This window comes from Peromyscus leucopus, chromosome 2 (genome assembly GCF_004664715.2).
Source record: "Peromyscus leucopus breed LL Stock chromosome 2, UCI_PerLeu_2.1, whole genome shotgun sequence".
In the NCBI taxonomy this organism is placed as follows: domain Eukaryota; kingdom Metazoa; phylum Chordata; class Mammalia; order Rodentia; family Cricetidae; genus Peromyscus; species Peromyscus leucopus.
This window is the reverse complement of record NC_051064.1, coordinates 137,196,401-137,209,469: the sequence shown is the minus strand read 5'-3', so window position 1 is coordinate 137,209,469 and position 13,069 is coordinate 137,196,401. Positions and strand designations below refer to the sequence as shown.

Genomic DNA, 13,069 nt, shown 5'->3' with positions numbered 1-13,069 from the left:
GTTTTCTTAAAAAAAAAAGTTAATGTTTGCAACTTTGTACTAAGCACCATAGAAATACACTGGGCCCCGACTCCCTTCCATCCCCACAGGACTGACTGAGCACCAATATCGGGCTAGCTCAGGATTCCTACTTGGGCTGAGACAAGGGGAACTGGGTACTGGGCTACACTGGATCAACTCTTGCTTAAAGTATTTGTATCTGGAGGCTGGAAACACATTCCTCTTCAGATTGATTCGTTTCTTCTGATGATGCCGAAGAGGTTTTCATCACAGGAGAAGATAATTCAGTCTGAGAAGGACAATGGACCTAACTGTCCAGTCATTATCTCACAACTGATGGACACAAACAAACAAGAGTTTAGTTCTGTACAAACCAGACCTTACAGGAGAGTGCACGCCTGGCATTCGTTTTCAAATTTTTTTCCCGGAACAAGAGAAAAATAAAGGACATTTCTCACATTGGAGTTATGTCTACAGTTCTATCTTATGCTCTACATCACGCAAAAACATGCTGATTCTTATGACTTCGGTTTCTGCTATTAGAATACACATTTCACTGTACATACACATGCCTTTGTGCAAGCTAAGATAAAGACTGGGGTGTGGCTCTATCGAACCCTAGAGTTAGCAGTACAGGGCCCAGTGATCTGAAAAGTTAGAGGGCAGGGAACACAGAACTGACTGACTTTCCCTGGGAAGGGTTCTGTGCCCCCTTCCTTGGAGGGCTCAATTCACTGCCTACCCCCACCATCACTTACAGGCCTATCTTTTCCTAAAGGCAGTTTCCATACTAGGATCCCTAACGTGATTTCTGAAGGAAATATGTAAACCTGATTAACGACCGTGTCAATGGGAATCTCTTGCTAAGGTCACCACCACCCATGGGCCCTTGGTCCTCAAACCTGCCCCTCCTTCTTCCCCTCACATTGTATCTTCAGGTAGCTTTCGAAAACATGCAAGCTATACACGAGGGAGAAGCAGGGAAAAGTGATGTGATCACTGCCTTCAGCGTGCAGAATCCTGTGTGCAAGATGGCGAGATACAAATCTGAGCCACTCAAGAAAGCCCTTTGGAAGGGAAGTGCGTGAGCCTGGCTACGGCAGCGTGTGAACGGTGGCAACCCAGGACAAGTCTGCCTGCCTTCTGCCGAGTAGCTGCGACCACCCTGTCTCGGTCCTACGTTCTCACTTTAGGCTTTTTGGGCCAAAGATAGGAGAGAAAAAAAACTTGAAAGATCTACTCCCTCTCCAGGCCCAAGCATCCACCATCTTGTCCTCTGGCCTTCAGTTTTCAACTGACTTGGGATGGGGGCTGATTTTGATGAAGCGATTCATATAATAATCAGTGAATAAAAATAACTATTTCGGAGGAGGGGACAACAGCCCCAAAGCTGTGGGTCGGAATTTCAAAAGGGTTGTCTTCTTCCATGTTTTAAACTGTGGCCCACGACAACGAAAGTCAGTCTTAAGGAAGCGCACTGATTATCAAATATAACTGTACCTTCAAATGAGTCATTTCTTACTCGGGATTACAGGACTCAGTCAGTGTGGACTCTCTTGTGTTTAATAAGAGCTGAGCTCCGGCTGAAACTCTTGTCACATTCAGTACACTCGTAAGGCTTCTCTCCAGTGTGAACCCTCTGGTGTGTGATGAGGTTGGAGCTCTGGGTAAAGCCCTTCCCACACTGCACACACTCATAGGGCTTTTCTCCCGTGTGGGTCCTCTGGTGCTTAATCAGATCCGACCTCTCCCCGAAGCTCCGCCAGCACTCGTTGCACTCGTAGGGCTTCTCCCCGGTGTGGATTTTCTGGTGTGTGATCAGGTGCGAGCTCCGGCTGAAGCTTTTCCCGCAGGCGGTGCACTCGTACGGCTTCTCGCCCGTGTGCGTCCGCTGGTGCTGCACCAGGTGCGAGATGCGGCTGAAGTTCTCGCCGCACTCGGTGCAGTGGTAGGGTTTCTCCCCGGTGTGGGCCCTGCGGTGCCGCACCAGGTCCGAGTTCTGGCTGAAATTCTTGCCGCACTCGTCGCACTTGTAGGGCCGCTCCCCTGTGTGGACGCGGTAGTGTTTGATGAGGTCAGACCTCTCGCTGAAGCCTCGCCCACACTCGTTGCACTCGTAGGGCTTCTCGCCCGTGTGGGTCCTCTGGTGCTGGGCCAGGTGGGAGCTCCGGCTGAAGCTCTTGCCGCACTCCTCACACTCGTACGGCTTCTCGCCGCTGTGGGTCCGCTGGTGCTGGATGAGGTGGGAGAGGCGGCAGAAACTTTTCCCGCACTCGTTGCACTTGTGCGGCTTCTCCCCGGTGTGGATGGTCTGGTGCTGGATGAGGTGAGAGCTCCTGCCGAAGCTCTTCCCGCACTCGCTGCAGTCGTAGGGCCGCTCGCCGGTGTGTGTCCGCTGGTGCTGGATGAGGTGGGAGCTGCGGCTGAAGCCCTTTCCACATTCGTAACACTTGTAGGGTCTGTCCCCCGTGTGGGTCTTCTGGTGTCGGTTGAGGTCGGAGATCTGACTGAAGGCCTTGCCACACTGGGAGCAGATGTGGTAGCGGATGTCCGCGTGGACCTCTTTGTGGACCAGCAGGTCAGTGACTTGCTGGAGAGGGTAGCTGACCCACTCTTCGGCTGTCAGGTCTTCCCACGGTCTTTCGGACCTGTCCCCACTTTCAAAGGCCTCTTCACTTTCGGGGTTCTTCTCGGCATCCCCGACAGGCTCTTCAGACATGGTCACAAATTCTACATCTTCGCTAAGCTCTGGTTTCGAGTTTGCTTCGTTCTCGCTCCTGATCTCAAAATCTGTGAGGAGAGGAAACAGCGTGGAGACAGGTCAGTGTACAAACGGACCTACCGAGTTCTGGGCACTCAACTAAGGGTTCTATTTATCCTCTACACATGGTGCTGGAGAGTAAGCCAGGGTTTGGGGCTGCTTGTTTGAATGTTCTACCACTCAGCTACACCACGCCCAGCTCCAGGACCAAGTTCTCTTTTATTTTTCTTTTTAGTTTATATCAGCAGCGGGTGAGAACCGCCAAAGTGGGAAGTACGTACATCATCCACAGGGGTGGGTGGACTGAGCTGAGCAGCAATGGCAACACAGTAGGTTTTTAACATGAATAAATGTTAATGCTCACAATTATCGTGAAAGTCCATCTCTGTGAAGAAGAAAGCCAAGACTTAGAGAAGTAAAGTGACTTTCCCAAGGTAACGTGATACAGAGCAGGGCCTGGAGAGATGACTTGGAGGCTAAGAGTGCTCTTAGAGAGGACCCGGGTATGGTTGCCAGTACCCACACACTGGGCAGCTCACAACCACAAATTCCAGCTCTAGGGCTGCGTGGTGGTGGCACACGCCTTTAATCCCAGCATTCGGGAGGCAGAGCCAGGCGGATCTCAGCGAGTTCAAGGCCAGCCTGGTCTACAGAGCGAGATCCAGGACAGGCACTAAAACTACACGGAGAAACCCTGTCTGAAAAATCCAAAAACAACATGAGACCTTAAATTAGAATATCTAAAAGACTCTAGAAAAATTTGGGGCATGTGTCATTGTGTTTAATTTGTTAAGCCTTCTTAATTATCATATTGTGTCTACTAAGAACCTCTTGTTGTTTTTGCTCTTTTGGAGGGCTCAACACCCAGCTCCCACACATGGAAGATTATTACTTATAAATGCCCGGCCTTGGTGTGGCTTGTTTCTTGCCAGCTTTCCTTAAGTTATTCCATCTACCTTTTGCCTCTGGGCTTTTTCCTTTTCTTATTCTGTGTATCTTATTTTCACTCCTACTCCATGGCTGGCTGGGTGGCTGGGTGGCTAGCCCCTTGTGTCCTTTTCCTTCTCATGCTCCATCTTCTTTTCCTCCCAGATTTCTCCTTCTGTTTATTCTCTCTGCCTGCCAGCCCCGCCTATCCTGTCTCCTGCCTCACTATTGGCTGTTCAGCTCTTTATTAGACCATCAGATGTTTTAGACAGGCAAAGTAGCACAGCTTCATAGAGTTTAACAAATGGAACGTAAAAGAATGCAACACATCTTTGCATCATTAAACAAATGTTCCACAGCATAAACAGATGTAACACATCTTAAAATAATATTCTACAACAAGAACCTACCAGATCACTATGAAGAAAAGTTATTTTTTAACCATCTTTATCAGGAACTTTTGTTTGTGACAGGGTCTCTTAGCTGGCCTAGAACTGTGTCAGGTGACACTGACTGTCTCACCCTTCTGACTCTATCTACTCGGTACAGCGAACACTGGCGCACCCCACCGAAGCAGCTCCTGATCACGTCTTCACCTTTTTTTTAATTTATTATGTACAGTGTTCAGCCTGCATGTATGCCTGCAGGCCAGAAGAGGGCACCAGATATCATTACTGATGGTTGTGAGCCACCATGTGGTTGCTGGGAATTGAACTCACGACCTGTAAAAGAGCAGCCAGTGCTCTTAACCTCTGAGCCATCTCTCCAGCCCCATGTCTTCACTTTTTACTTGACAGAAAAAGCAACTTCCAAATGTCACTTAAAGTCATAGGGTGCTCGGTTCAGAGCAGTCTCTCTCTGGCAGAAAGGAGTGTTGGAGAGTGCACACATGGGATCCGAGGTTGCACGTATGCTCAGCATATGCTCTACCACTAAACTATACACCAGAACCAGGCCGACCAGCTTAACTAAGTGAGTATACTGCATATACTTCAATATTTCATGGTTTTTTTGTTTTGTTTTGTTTTGTTTTCCCCCGAGACAGGGTTTCTCTGTGTAGCTTTGCGCCTTTCCTGGAACTCACTCTGTAGACCAGGCTGGCCTCTAACTCACAGAGATCCGCCTGCCTCTGCCTCCTGAGTGCTGGGATTAAAGGCGTGTGCCACCACCGCCCGGCTATTTCATGTATTTCAAGAGTGAAAATAAAAATATACAACCAGCTAATAAGGAACTTCTATCAGACACTACACTTTTCAAATTGGGTTTCTTAGTACATACCAGAAAACAGTTAAGTAGTTATGTTCATTGAAAAGGGTCTATGAGTAAATTAATTTGGTAACTAGTCACAAAAACAAAACAAAAAACACACAACCCCCCTCAAAAAACAAAAACAAACAAACAAACCAAAGAGAGGCTGGGAAGATGGCTTAGCAGATAAAGTATTTGCTGTTCAAACATTAGAATCTGGGTTGGGACATCAAGCACACACAAAAGCTGGACATACCATGAATCCCAGCACTTGCCAGGATGGAGTCAAGTGGATCTTGGGAGCTTGCTAGCCAGTCAGGCTCACTGAAGGGCTAGCTCAAGGTTCAATGAGAGACCTTGTCTCAAAATAGAAGGTGGTAACAGATAGAGGAAGTACTGGGAGTGGGCCTCTGGCTTATACACACAAATGAAGCAAGCAAACAAGAAAAGAAATCCAAGCTGGGCATGGTGGCACACGCTTTTAATCCTAGCACTCAGGAAGTAGAGGCAGGGGGTTCTTTATGAGTTCAAGGCCAGCCTGGTCTACAGAGTGAGTTCCAGGATAGCCAGAGCTAAACAGAGAAACTCTGTGTCAAAAACAAAACAAAAATCCAAATGTTTAATGATACATTAAAGGATCCAAGGAGTCCTGAGATAAAACTAAACAAACAAACAAACACCTTGAAGGGCCTGAGAAGGCTTAGTGGTCCAGAGCACTTGCAGAGGACCTGAGTTCAGTTCCCAGCACCCACATCAGGCAGCACACAACTGTCTGTAACTCCAGCTCCAGGGACTCTGATGTCCTCTTCTGGGCTCCGTGGGCCCTAGGCACTCATGTGGTGCACAGACGTACATTCAGACAGGACACCATACACATTAAAAGGAGAAACAAAACAACAAAGTGCCTTGGAAACATTTATTAACCCTCCCAATTTACCTGGGTAAGCAACAAGGTCCTTCGTGATCCTAAGAAGTACTCCTGAAATAGTCTATGGGATGCAAGAGCATGTCTTTTTAAAGATGCTCCTTCCTTTTCTTCTTTTTGTAGTTGTTGTGTGGGGTGATATATTTAGGTTTTATTTGCAATAGATCTGGTTAAATAACATAGTTTGGCAGTTTAATTTTTACTTCATTTTTAATGACGTGTCTGTGTCTAGGTTAGGGATACGTGTGACTGCAGGTGCCCTTCAGGGGCCAGAAGAGGGCATCTGATCCCCTGGAGCTGGAATTACAGGTGGTTGTGAGCTGCCTGGTATGGGTGCTGGGAACTGAATTTGGGTCCTTTGCAACAGGAATGAATACATGCTCTTAACAGCTGAGTTTTTGTTCATTTTGTTTTTGGTAGTGGAGTTGTGGTGGCTGTTTATAAGGAACAATTCAAGGGACAAAAGCTCAAGGAAGAAGTAGGGTAGGGGAACAAATCAGAATAAAGTATACCAACACACACACATATATAAAAAACATCACAATGAAATCCTTTATTTAGTATCACCTAAAAATGAATTAAAAAAATAAAAATAAAAAGAATCCAAAGAAAAGAAAGCCCAAGCTAAGGAAGTCCCTCAGGTCACCTTTTGTTCTGAGAATAAAACATTTAAAAATACCTCAGTTCTGTGCCTGGCTTTATGTAGAGCTGAGGATCAGACCCAGGGCTTCAAGTATGCTAAGCACTCTTCCAGCTGGGCTGCAGGCCCAGCCCCACGAGCTCTCCTCTTCATGGGATCTGTGATCTAACTAGGTAAGGATTCCTCCGAAACAACCTGAAGGATGATCACCTCCGAAACAGCTCCAGACAAGAACCTACCCAGACAAAGTACCGGAGGCAAAGCTGCAGCTCTGGAGCCAAAACAAACACAAGTGGGGTGGCTTCTGCCCCTCTGGGAACCTGTTTCAGAAGCCCTCATCTTCCGGCGCCCTAGAGAAAAAGCACCGTTTACAGGACATTTATGTCCTGGCAAGCGCCACAGCGTCAGACCTGTTTGGTCAGTGACCTGCACAAACAGGCTGCAGAAAGGCAAATGACTCAGGGGTGAGAATCCTGAAAGTCTCAAAACTGCAGAAACATCCTTCTCTTTCTTTTTTGACCATATAACATAGATCATCCCACATTTAAAGCTTTGCGTAACTAATTGTGTGGTTTTCCTTAAAAACAAACAAGTCAGCATTGAAAGACTTAGCCATTTTGACAGTTTCAAAACAGAAGATGAAAAAAGATAAAATCCTCACTCACCCAGTGAGACAACATTTCCATAATTCTCCTGCATCACGTCCCTGTAAAGGTCTCTTTGTGTAGGATCCAGAGGTCTCCATTCTTCCCGAGTGAGGTACATGGCCATATCTTCAAATGTCACAGGGGCCTGAAATCACACAATGCTTCCTCACTACTTAGTATCTAGGTGTTTAGTACTAGTTTTTCTTCTTGAAATTAGAGACATGGTTAGAAATGTCGAGAAGGCAATGGCATTAAGTCTGATCTGTAGAGTCCAAAGAAGAAATAAGAAAGAAAGGAAAAAAAAAAAGACATATGGTCAAAGGCAGGGGCAATCCATTAGCTAGCTACCTTCTCAAGCAATCTACTAAATATCCCTGCCCACTTTGGGACCCTTATCCACTAGCCATATCTTCAGAACAGATCTAGAACTTACATGGCTCCATATCTCTACATACAATGTCCTCCTTTTCTAAAACCAGTGAAATTTTCCTCTTTATGGTCCAGTTCGAGCACCGCTGTTCTGTCCCCGCACCACCCACCCACACACCCTTTTGCTCTTCACTCCTTCCTCGGATGCCGCTTCTAGAGTTAATCACTCCACGATTTACTGGTTCCCACACCACAGCACTTTCTTGCTAAGGTAAATAGAGTGCTTATCATATTCTATCAAGGTTAATCGGATGCACCTCTCTCCCTACAGACTGTTGGCAAGGCGGGTACCACCCATCTTGTTCGGTTTTATTATCCTCAGTATTTAAAAGCATATAGCAGATGTTCGATATATGCTTGTATACGGCTAAATTAGCCAGCACTAGCCCCTGCAGCAGAATAGCGAAATGAGCTAGTCCCAGGGAATTTCCTATAGGGGTTTGCAGAACGGGGAAACACCGGGCGAGTTGGGTAAGTAGAGGCGAGGTCCGGAAAGCCACCCTCGGCTTACCTGGGACCCAGCCATGAGCAGGGTGGCTGCCATCTCAGGCTCAAGCGTTCGTCTCCTGGGAGAGAGAGCAGGAAAACCAGCTAGTAGACAACGCTGAAGGAGGCGAAGAGCCGAGAGTGAGGCGCGGCAAGAAGCCCTGCCCACTCCCTAGGGCTGGAGTTCTGGTCGCAGGGTATGCGGGGACGGCCCAGGACTGGTCACTCTCCTCCCTGACCCCCGAGCGTGACCCGTTCTCCGTGTCTCGGTTAATACCGAGTACATGCAATGCTAGAGTAAGGGAGGACAACCGCTGGCTAGGTGCCCCCTGGGCTGGGGGTCAGGCCGATGCTATTTGAGGGAGGAGGCTTTCAACCCAGCCCTACAGAACGCCTCTGCTCTTCCATCTCCGGCTGGGGCCTTTCCGGCAGCAACCTCAACCAATCAGAAAAAAGACTCATAAAACACGGGACCAATCAGATGTCAAATCATCAGCCCGCCTCCTGCCGCGTGGCCGAGCATCTCCACCACGCGTGCGCGCGCCTCGCAGCCTGCCGGGACTTGGAGTTCCGCTCTGGCGTACAAAGGCCACTTAGAGGCCAAGAGCAGGGGTGGGGAAAGAACAAAAGGGAGGAAATACAACCACGTCCTTCAAGACCAGAAGGAGTATCCTCCACTTTCTTCTCGGGGATCACAGCATGACTCAGTAAAGGAGGCTTCCCCGTTTTTTTCTCGTGGCCCTGCGACCGTCTTTGAGTCAGATATTATCTGCCAGGTCAGACTGAGTGTGGCGGCCTGGGCTGAACTCAGTTGGGATCAGCCCTCATTTTTGACAGCCCCGGCCAGAGCGGGAAAAGGCTCCAGTTCCCTCCCTCGGGAGACTCTGGGGACGCGGTGGAACTTTGGGCCCCGCCCACGTACTCACGACACCTCCCAGCGCGGCCAGCAGCCTTTGCTCTCCTTGTCCGAGAACTACAACTCCCAGCAGACGTTGCGGCACTTGCAACCTGCCTGCAGACTACATATCCCAGGAGGCTTCGTGCTGCACGTCCTCTGCAGGAGTGCAGTAAGCCGCCTGGTCCCGAGTATCCTGTTAACCCTGTAGGGAGCTTCTCGCGCTCTTTTTTTTATAGAGACCGAACCCAAGTGCACTTATCTAAAATGCCAGAACACTGAAATCAGTGGCGGGGAAGGGGTAGGGTGCGCAGGGAGAGAGCTGGCCTCAGAGTGGAGACTCAAGGATCTTGCACTTTTGACTGTCTCTGCTGAAATGATTCTTGAAGACCTCCCAACACCATTGAGACTCTGGTCCTGAAGACAAGAACCTGAAAGAGTCCTAAGGATGTTAGCTGTCTCTCTTTCAAAGAAGCCACAAACCCGGGTTAGGGCAGAACGAACAGGCTTACCTCCTAGTCTGTGAAAGATCCAACAGATCGCTGGCTCCAAGATCCTCGAGAGGCCTGAGATCCCTAACCCTCAGAATTCTAAAGAACCCTGACGTTCGGAAAGATTCGAGATATCACCAGCAGATTCCGGAGATCTCAGAGCCACGGGTAGAAATCCGAATCCATATATTAACAGGCAAAAGCCAGAGTTTGATGATAGGATTGAGCCCAAAGCTTCAAGGTTTGCAGAGACCTCAGACTGTTCTATTGCTCTGAGAAACCACAAACTCATAAACAGATCCCTGAGGCCACAACAGAAGGCCAATAAACACCAGCAGTAGCTAATGCTGCATTCAGTAAGAGTCCTCCAACGGGAAGGACTTGGAGCCTTCCCTTTCCCCAGCCGGGATGAAGGAATTAGACAATGGAAGGCGAGGGCTAGGCAAAGCAGGCATTCTGCGTGGGGAAGAGCTCCCAGCTTGCTGTAGCCTTGGAGAGGGAAGTGATGGAAAAAGAATATAGCAGCTTATTAGGGACTCCCACCCTCTTCAAGTTATAAATATCCCTAGAACCTTGGCTTGATGCCCAGAAGCCTGTTGTCTCTGACTGAACAGGAGACTTCTCTGCCTGGGCTGGGAAAAGGGGCTTTTCTTTTGTTTTGCAGATACATCCACGCACTGAAGGACTTAAAAAAAAAAAATTTTTTTTTCAAATATGACTCCCGGCCATGCTTTTATTAGACTGTCCTTTTCCCCAGTGCCATTATTTATGGCTACATGACTCAAGGATCTAAAAATGAGCTAGCAGGACCCCTACCAGCCATAATGCGTCTCTTCTGTGTTTCTCTTCCACTCCCAAAGCTGGAACTCAAAAATGTTTAGGTGCCACAGAATTATACCATTGTACCTACTGTAAAATTGATCCAGCCACCATGTAAATTAGAACCCTGAAGGATTTACAAGAGTCAGAAGAGTGTGGGTATAAAGGTTAGACAGACCTAGATCAGGACCTAGGTTATGTATTCTTCAGGAAAATCTCTCCAGGCCATTTCCTTTTTAAAATTTATTTTATTTTTAATTATTTGTAGTGGGGGGGGGGTTTGCGCATGTGAGTGCAGGTGCCTGAGGAAGCCAGAAGAGGGCGTCCAGGTCCAGTTAGTTACCTGCTGGAATTACAGGTGGTTGTTGTGAACTAGTGCATGAGAGGCCTTGGAGGATTTGAGCCTAGGAGATACGCTATGCCAGCGGCAGCCCAGGGGGCATGGTGGAAAGTTACTCACATCGTGCAGGTTCCACATCCACGTGGAAAGTTTTATTAAAGGGGGAGGGGAAAGGGAATAGAGAGAGGGAGGGAGGGAGAGAGAGAAGGAGAGGGAAAGAGAGAAAAAGAGAGAAAGGAAAGCAGAGGCGCCTGCAGAAGAAGAAGGAAGAGGGGGTTTTTCCTCTTAAAGGGGCTTTACATCAGGATGCTGGGGGGTCCCCAAGGGGCAAGCCAAAATGCCAAACAGTTGTGAACCACCCTATGAGAGCCCTGGAAAACAATTTAGGACCTCTACAAGAGCAGTATACACTTTTTGTTGTTGTTTTTCTGAGACACAGTTGCTCTGAGTATCCCTGGCTATCCTGGAACTCATTTTGCTTGCTAGGCTGGCCTCAAACTCACAGAGATCTGCCTGCCTCCGCCTCGCCTCCCAAGTGCTGAGATTAAAGGCATGTGCCACCACTGCCCTGCTGAGCAGTATATACATTTAGCCACTGAGCTACCTCTCCAGTCCCAACATTTCCTTTTCTGTACAGTTGGAATTGCCATAGCTAAGGAAGTTGAGAAGGGATTTAAAGCACCCCTGCACAGAAGTATTTGGATGGATCTTGCCTTTGGTAGCAGGAGAAACTTCCAGAAAGGTCCATGGGTATATTCAATGACCCGAAGGTCTGGACAATCATAGCAACTCTGGGGTGACCCTACCTTCACACTCTTGTTTCTGCTGGAAATACAATAGGAACTGGAAATCGGGACAGTGGGTGGGTATGTAGAGCCTAGTATATGGGATTGCCAGCAACTCAGAAAGTTGAGGCCTCACTCAGACAAAACTGAGTCAGGGGTCAATAACCAAACTCCTAGAAACAAGGAGGATGACTGCTGTAGAGTTGGGCTGCTTAACAGCAGGCCTCTAAGGTGAGAAGCCGGATGGCCCACCGTGGAAGGGACTCCCTTTTCACATCTCTTCCAGCAGATTGCTTTGTAAACTCAGACCTTTTGTCCCGGGGCTGTCAAGCTTTAAGCCCTCTTTTGTCCCGCCTGCCATTCTTTTTATTCCCAAGGACTGTGCCTGGGGCCAGGATGGCTCTGTGTGCCCAGCTTGTCAGTTTGCCGGAGTAAGTGCTTTTTCTTCATCCACCTGGGAGTGGAGGGAAGGTATGAAGAGGAAGACAAGCACCGGGGGACTGGGGCAGGAAAGACAGTGGCTGAGGGGCTTCCGGTTGCAGCCAGCTGCTTAACATCAAGGATTGGGGCGGGAGGGAGGGACCCGGGGAGGGGGCGCTGGCTGTCACTGAGGAGGAAGCGGCTTCCTGCCCTATTGTTCAGTGTTACTCAGAAATACTGTTTTGGGCTTTCTAGAGTGAATGGGAAAGTCCTGTCTGTCCCCATCATTCATCAAATGATGAGCACCTACTGTGTGTGGAGATTTCAGTACAGCTTAACCCTGGGAAATGAGGACCTTTGCATGTCTTTAAAATAAGCATTTGCTACGGGATCAGTGTTCCTGTGGGCTCAAATGTTTTGTTTGTTTGTTTGTTTGTTTGTTTGTTTGGGTTTTTTCTTTTTTCTTTTCTTTTCTTTTTTTTTTTTTTTTTTTTTTTTTTTTGAGACAGGGTTTCTCTGTGTAGCTTTGGAGCCTATCCTGGAACTCGCTCTGTAGTCCAGGCTGGCCTCAAACGCACAGAGATCCACCTGCCACTGCCTCCCAAGTACTAGGATTAAAGGCGTGCGCCACCACTGCCCGGCAGGTAAATGGTTGGATCCCCTGGAACTGGAATTATAGGCCATTGTGAGCCATCTAATGTCGGTACTGGAAATCAAACTCCAATCTTCTAAGAGAAAAGCACCTTTAATCTCTGAACCAGCTCTCCAGCCCCATATTTTAATACATCTTATGGTTATCTATGGGCAGTCTAATTGCCGTTTTTTCTTTATCAGAAGCATTAATCTATTAAACATTTTAAAACACCGCTCCATGTTTATAATTCCATTTTCTCAATTTTCTTTTTCAAAGGAAATGACCTGGGTCTCCCTTGACCTGACAGCTGCGCCCAGACGTGCATCCTGTCCTGTCCCCGCCCGCCCGCCACCCCTTTCTCTCTGGGAAGGAGGGCCGCTTTGCAGTGGAGGTGCCATCCAAGCAGCCTTGCAGATTGTAGGCATGTCAGAGATGGAGGCTGTAGGAGGGAGAGCTTTCGTCTTGAACAGTCTGTGCAAAGGCACAGAGGCGTGAAAGGGCAGCTCTGTTCCAGCATGGCTCATGTTCCTCAGGACCGGAGGGAAGAGTGGCGGGGGGAGGGGTGGGAGGGATGGGGTGGGGGGGGGGGGGGTGTTTAAAAGCAGGGTGAGGACAGTGTCTC

General features: G+C 48.3%; 1 protein-coding gene across 6 annotated transcripts; it reads right to left on the bottom strand.

The window, feature by feature from the left end:
* Positions 1 to 339: 339 nt before the first annotated feature.
* Znf436 (zinc finger protein 436) lies at positions 340 to 10,009 on the bottom strand. 6 transcript variants are annotated; one of them, XM_037203080.1, is made up of 5 exons: positions 9,471 to 10,009; positions 8,986 to 9,389; positions 8,089 to 8,143; positions 7,167 to 7,293; positions 340 to 2,790 (listed from the first exon to the last, which is right to left on the bottom strand). In XM_037203080.1, the coding sequence occupies exons 3-5, from the start codon at positions 8,119 to 8,121 to the stop codon at positions 1,538 to 1,540; spliced, it is 1,413 nt and encodes a 470-aa protein (XP_037058975.1). In that variant the 5' UTR covers positions 8,122 to 8,143; positions 8,986 to 9,389; positions 9,471 to 10,009; the 3' UTR covers positions 340 to 1,537. The 6 variants fall into 6 exon arrangements, with proteins under 6 accessions (XP_037058975.1, XP_028731253.1, XP_028731255.1 ...); XM_028875420.2 differs by lacking the exon at positions 8,986 to 9,389 and having other exon boundaries at positions 8,089 to 8,181; XM_028875422.2 differs by lacking the exon at positions 8,986 to 9,389.
* Between the last annotated feature and the right edge of the window lie 3,060 nt (positions 10,010 to 13,069).

Excerpts from the sequence above, each read along its gene's own strand:
- Znf436 (XM_037203080.1), bottom strand. The coding sequence starts at position 8,121 with ATGGCAGCCACCCTGCTCATGGCTGGGTCCCAG. Across the intron at positions 7,294-8,088 it reads TGCTCATGGCTGGGTCCCAG|GCCCCTGTGACATTTGAAGA; the intron begins GTAAGCCGAGGG and ends GTGTGATTTCAG. Across the intron at positions 2,791-7,166 it reads TGGAAATGTTGTCTCACTGG|ATTTTGAGATCAGGAGCGAG; the intron begins GTGAGTGAGGAT and ends CTCTCCTCACAG.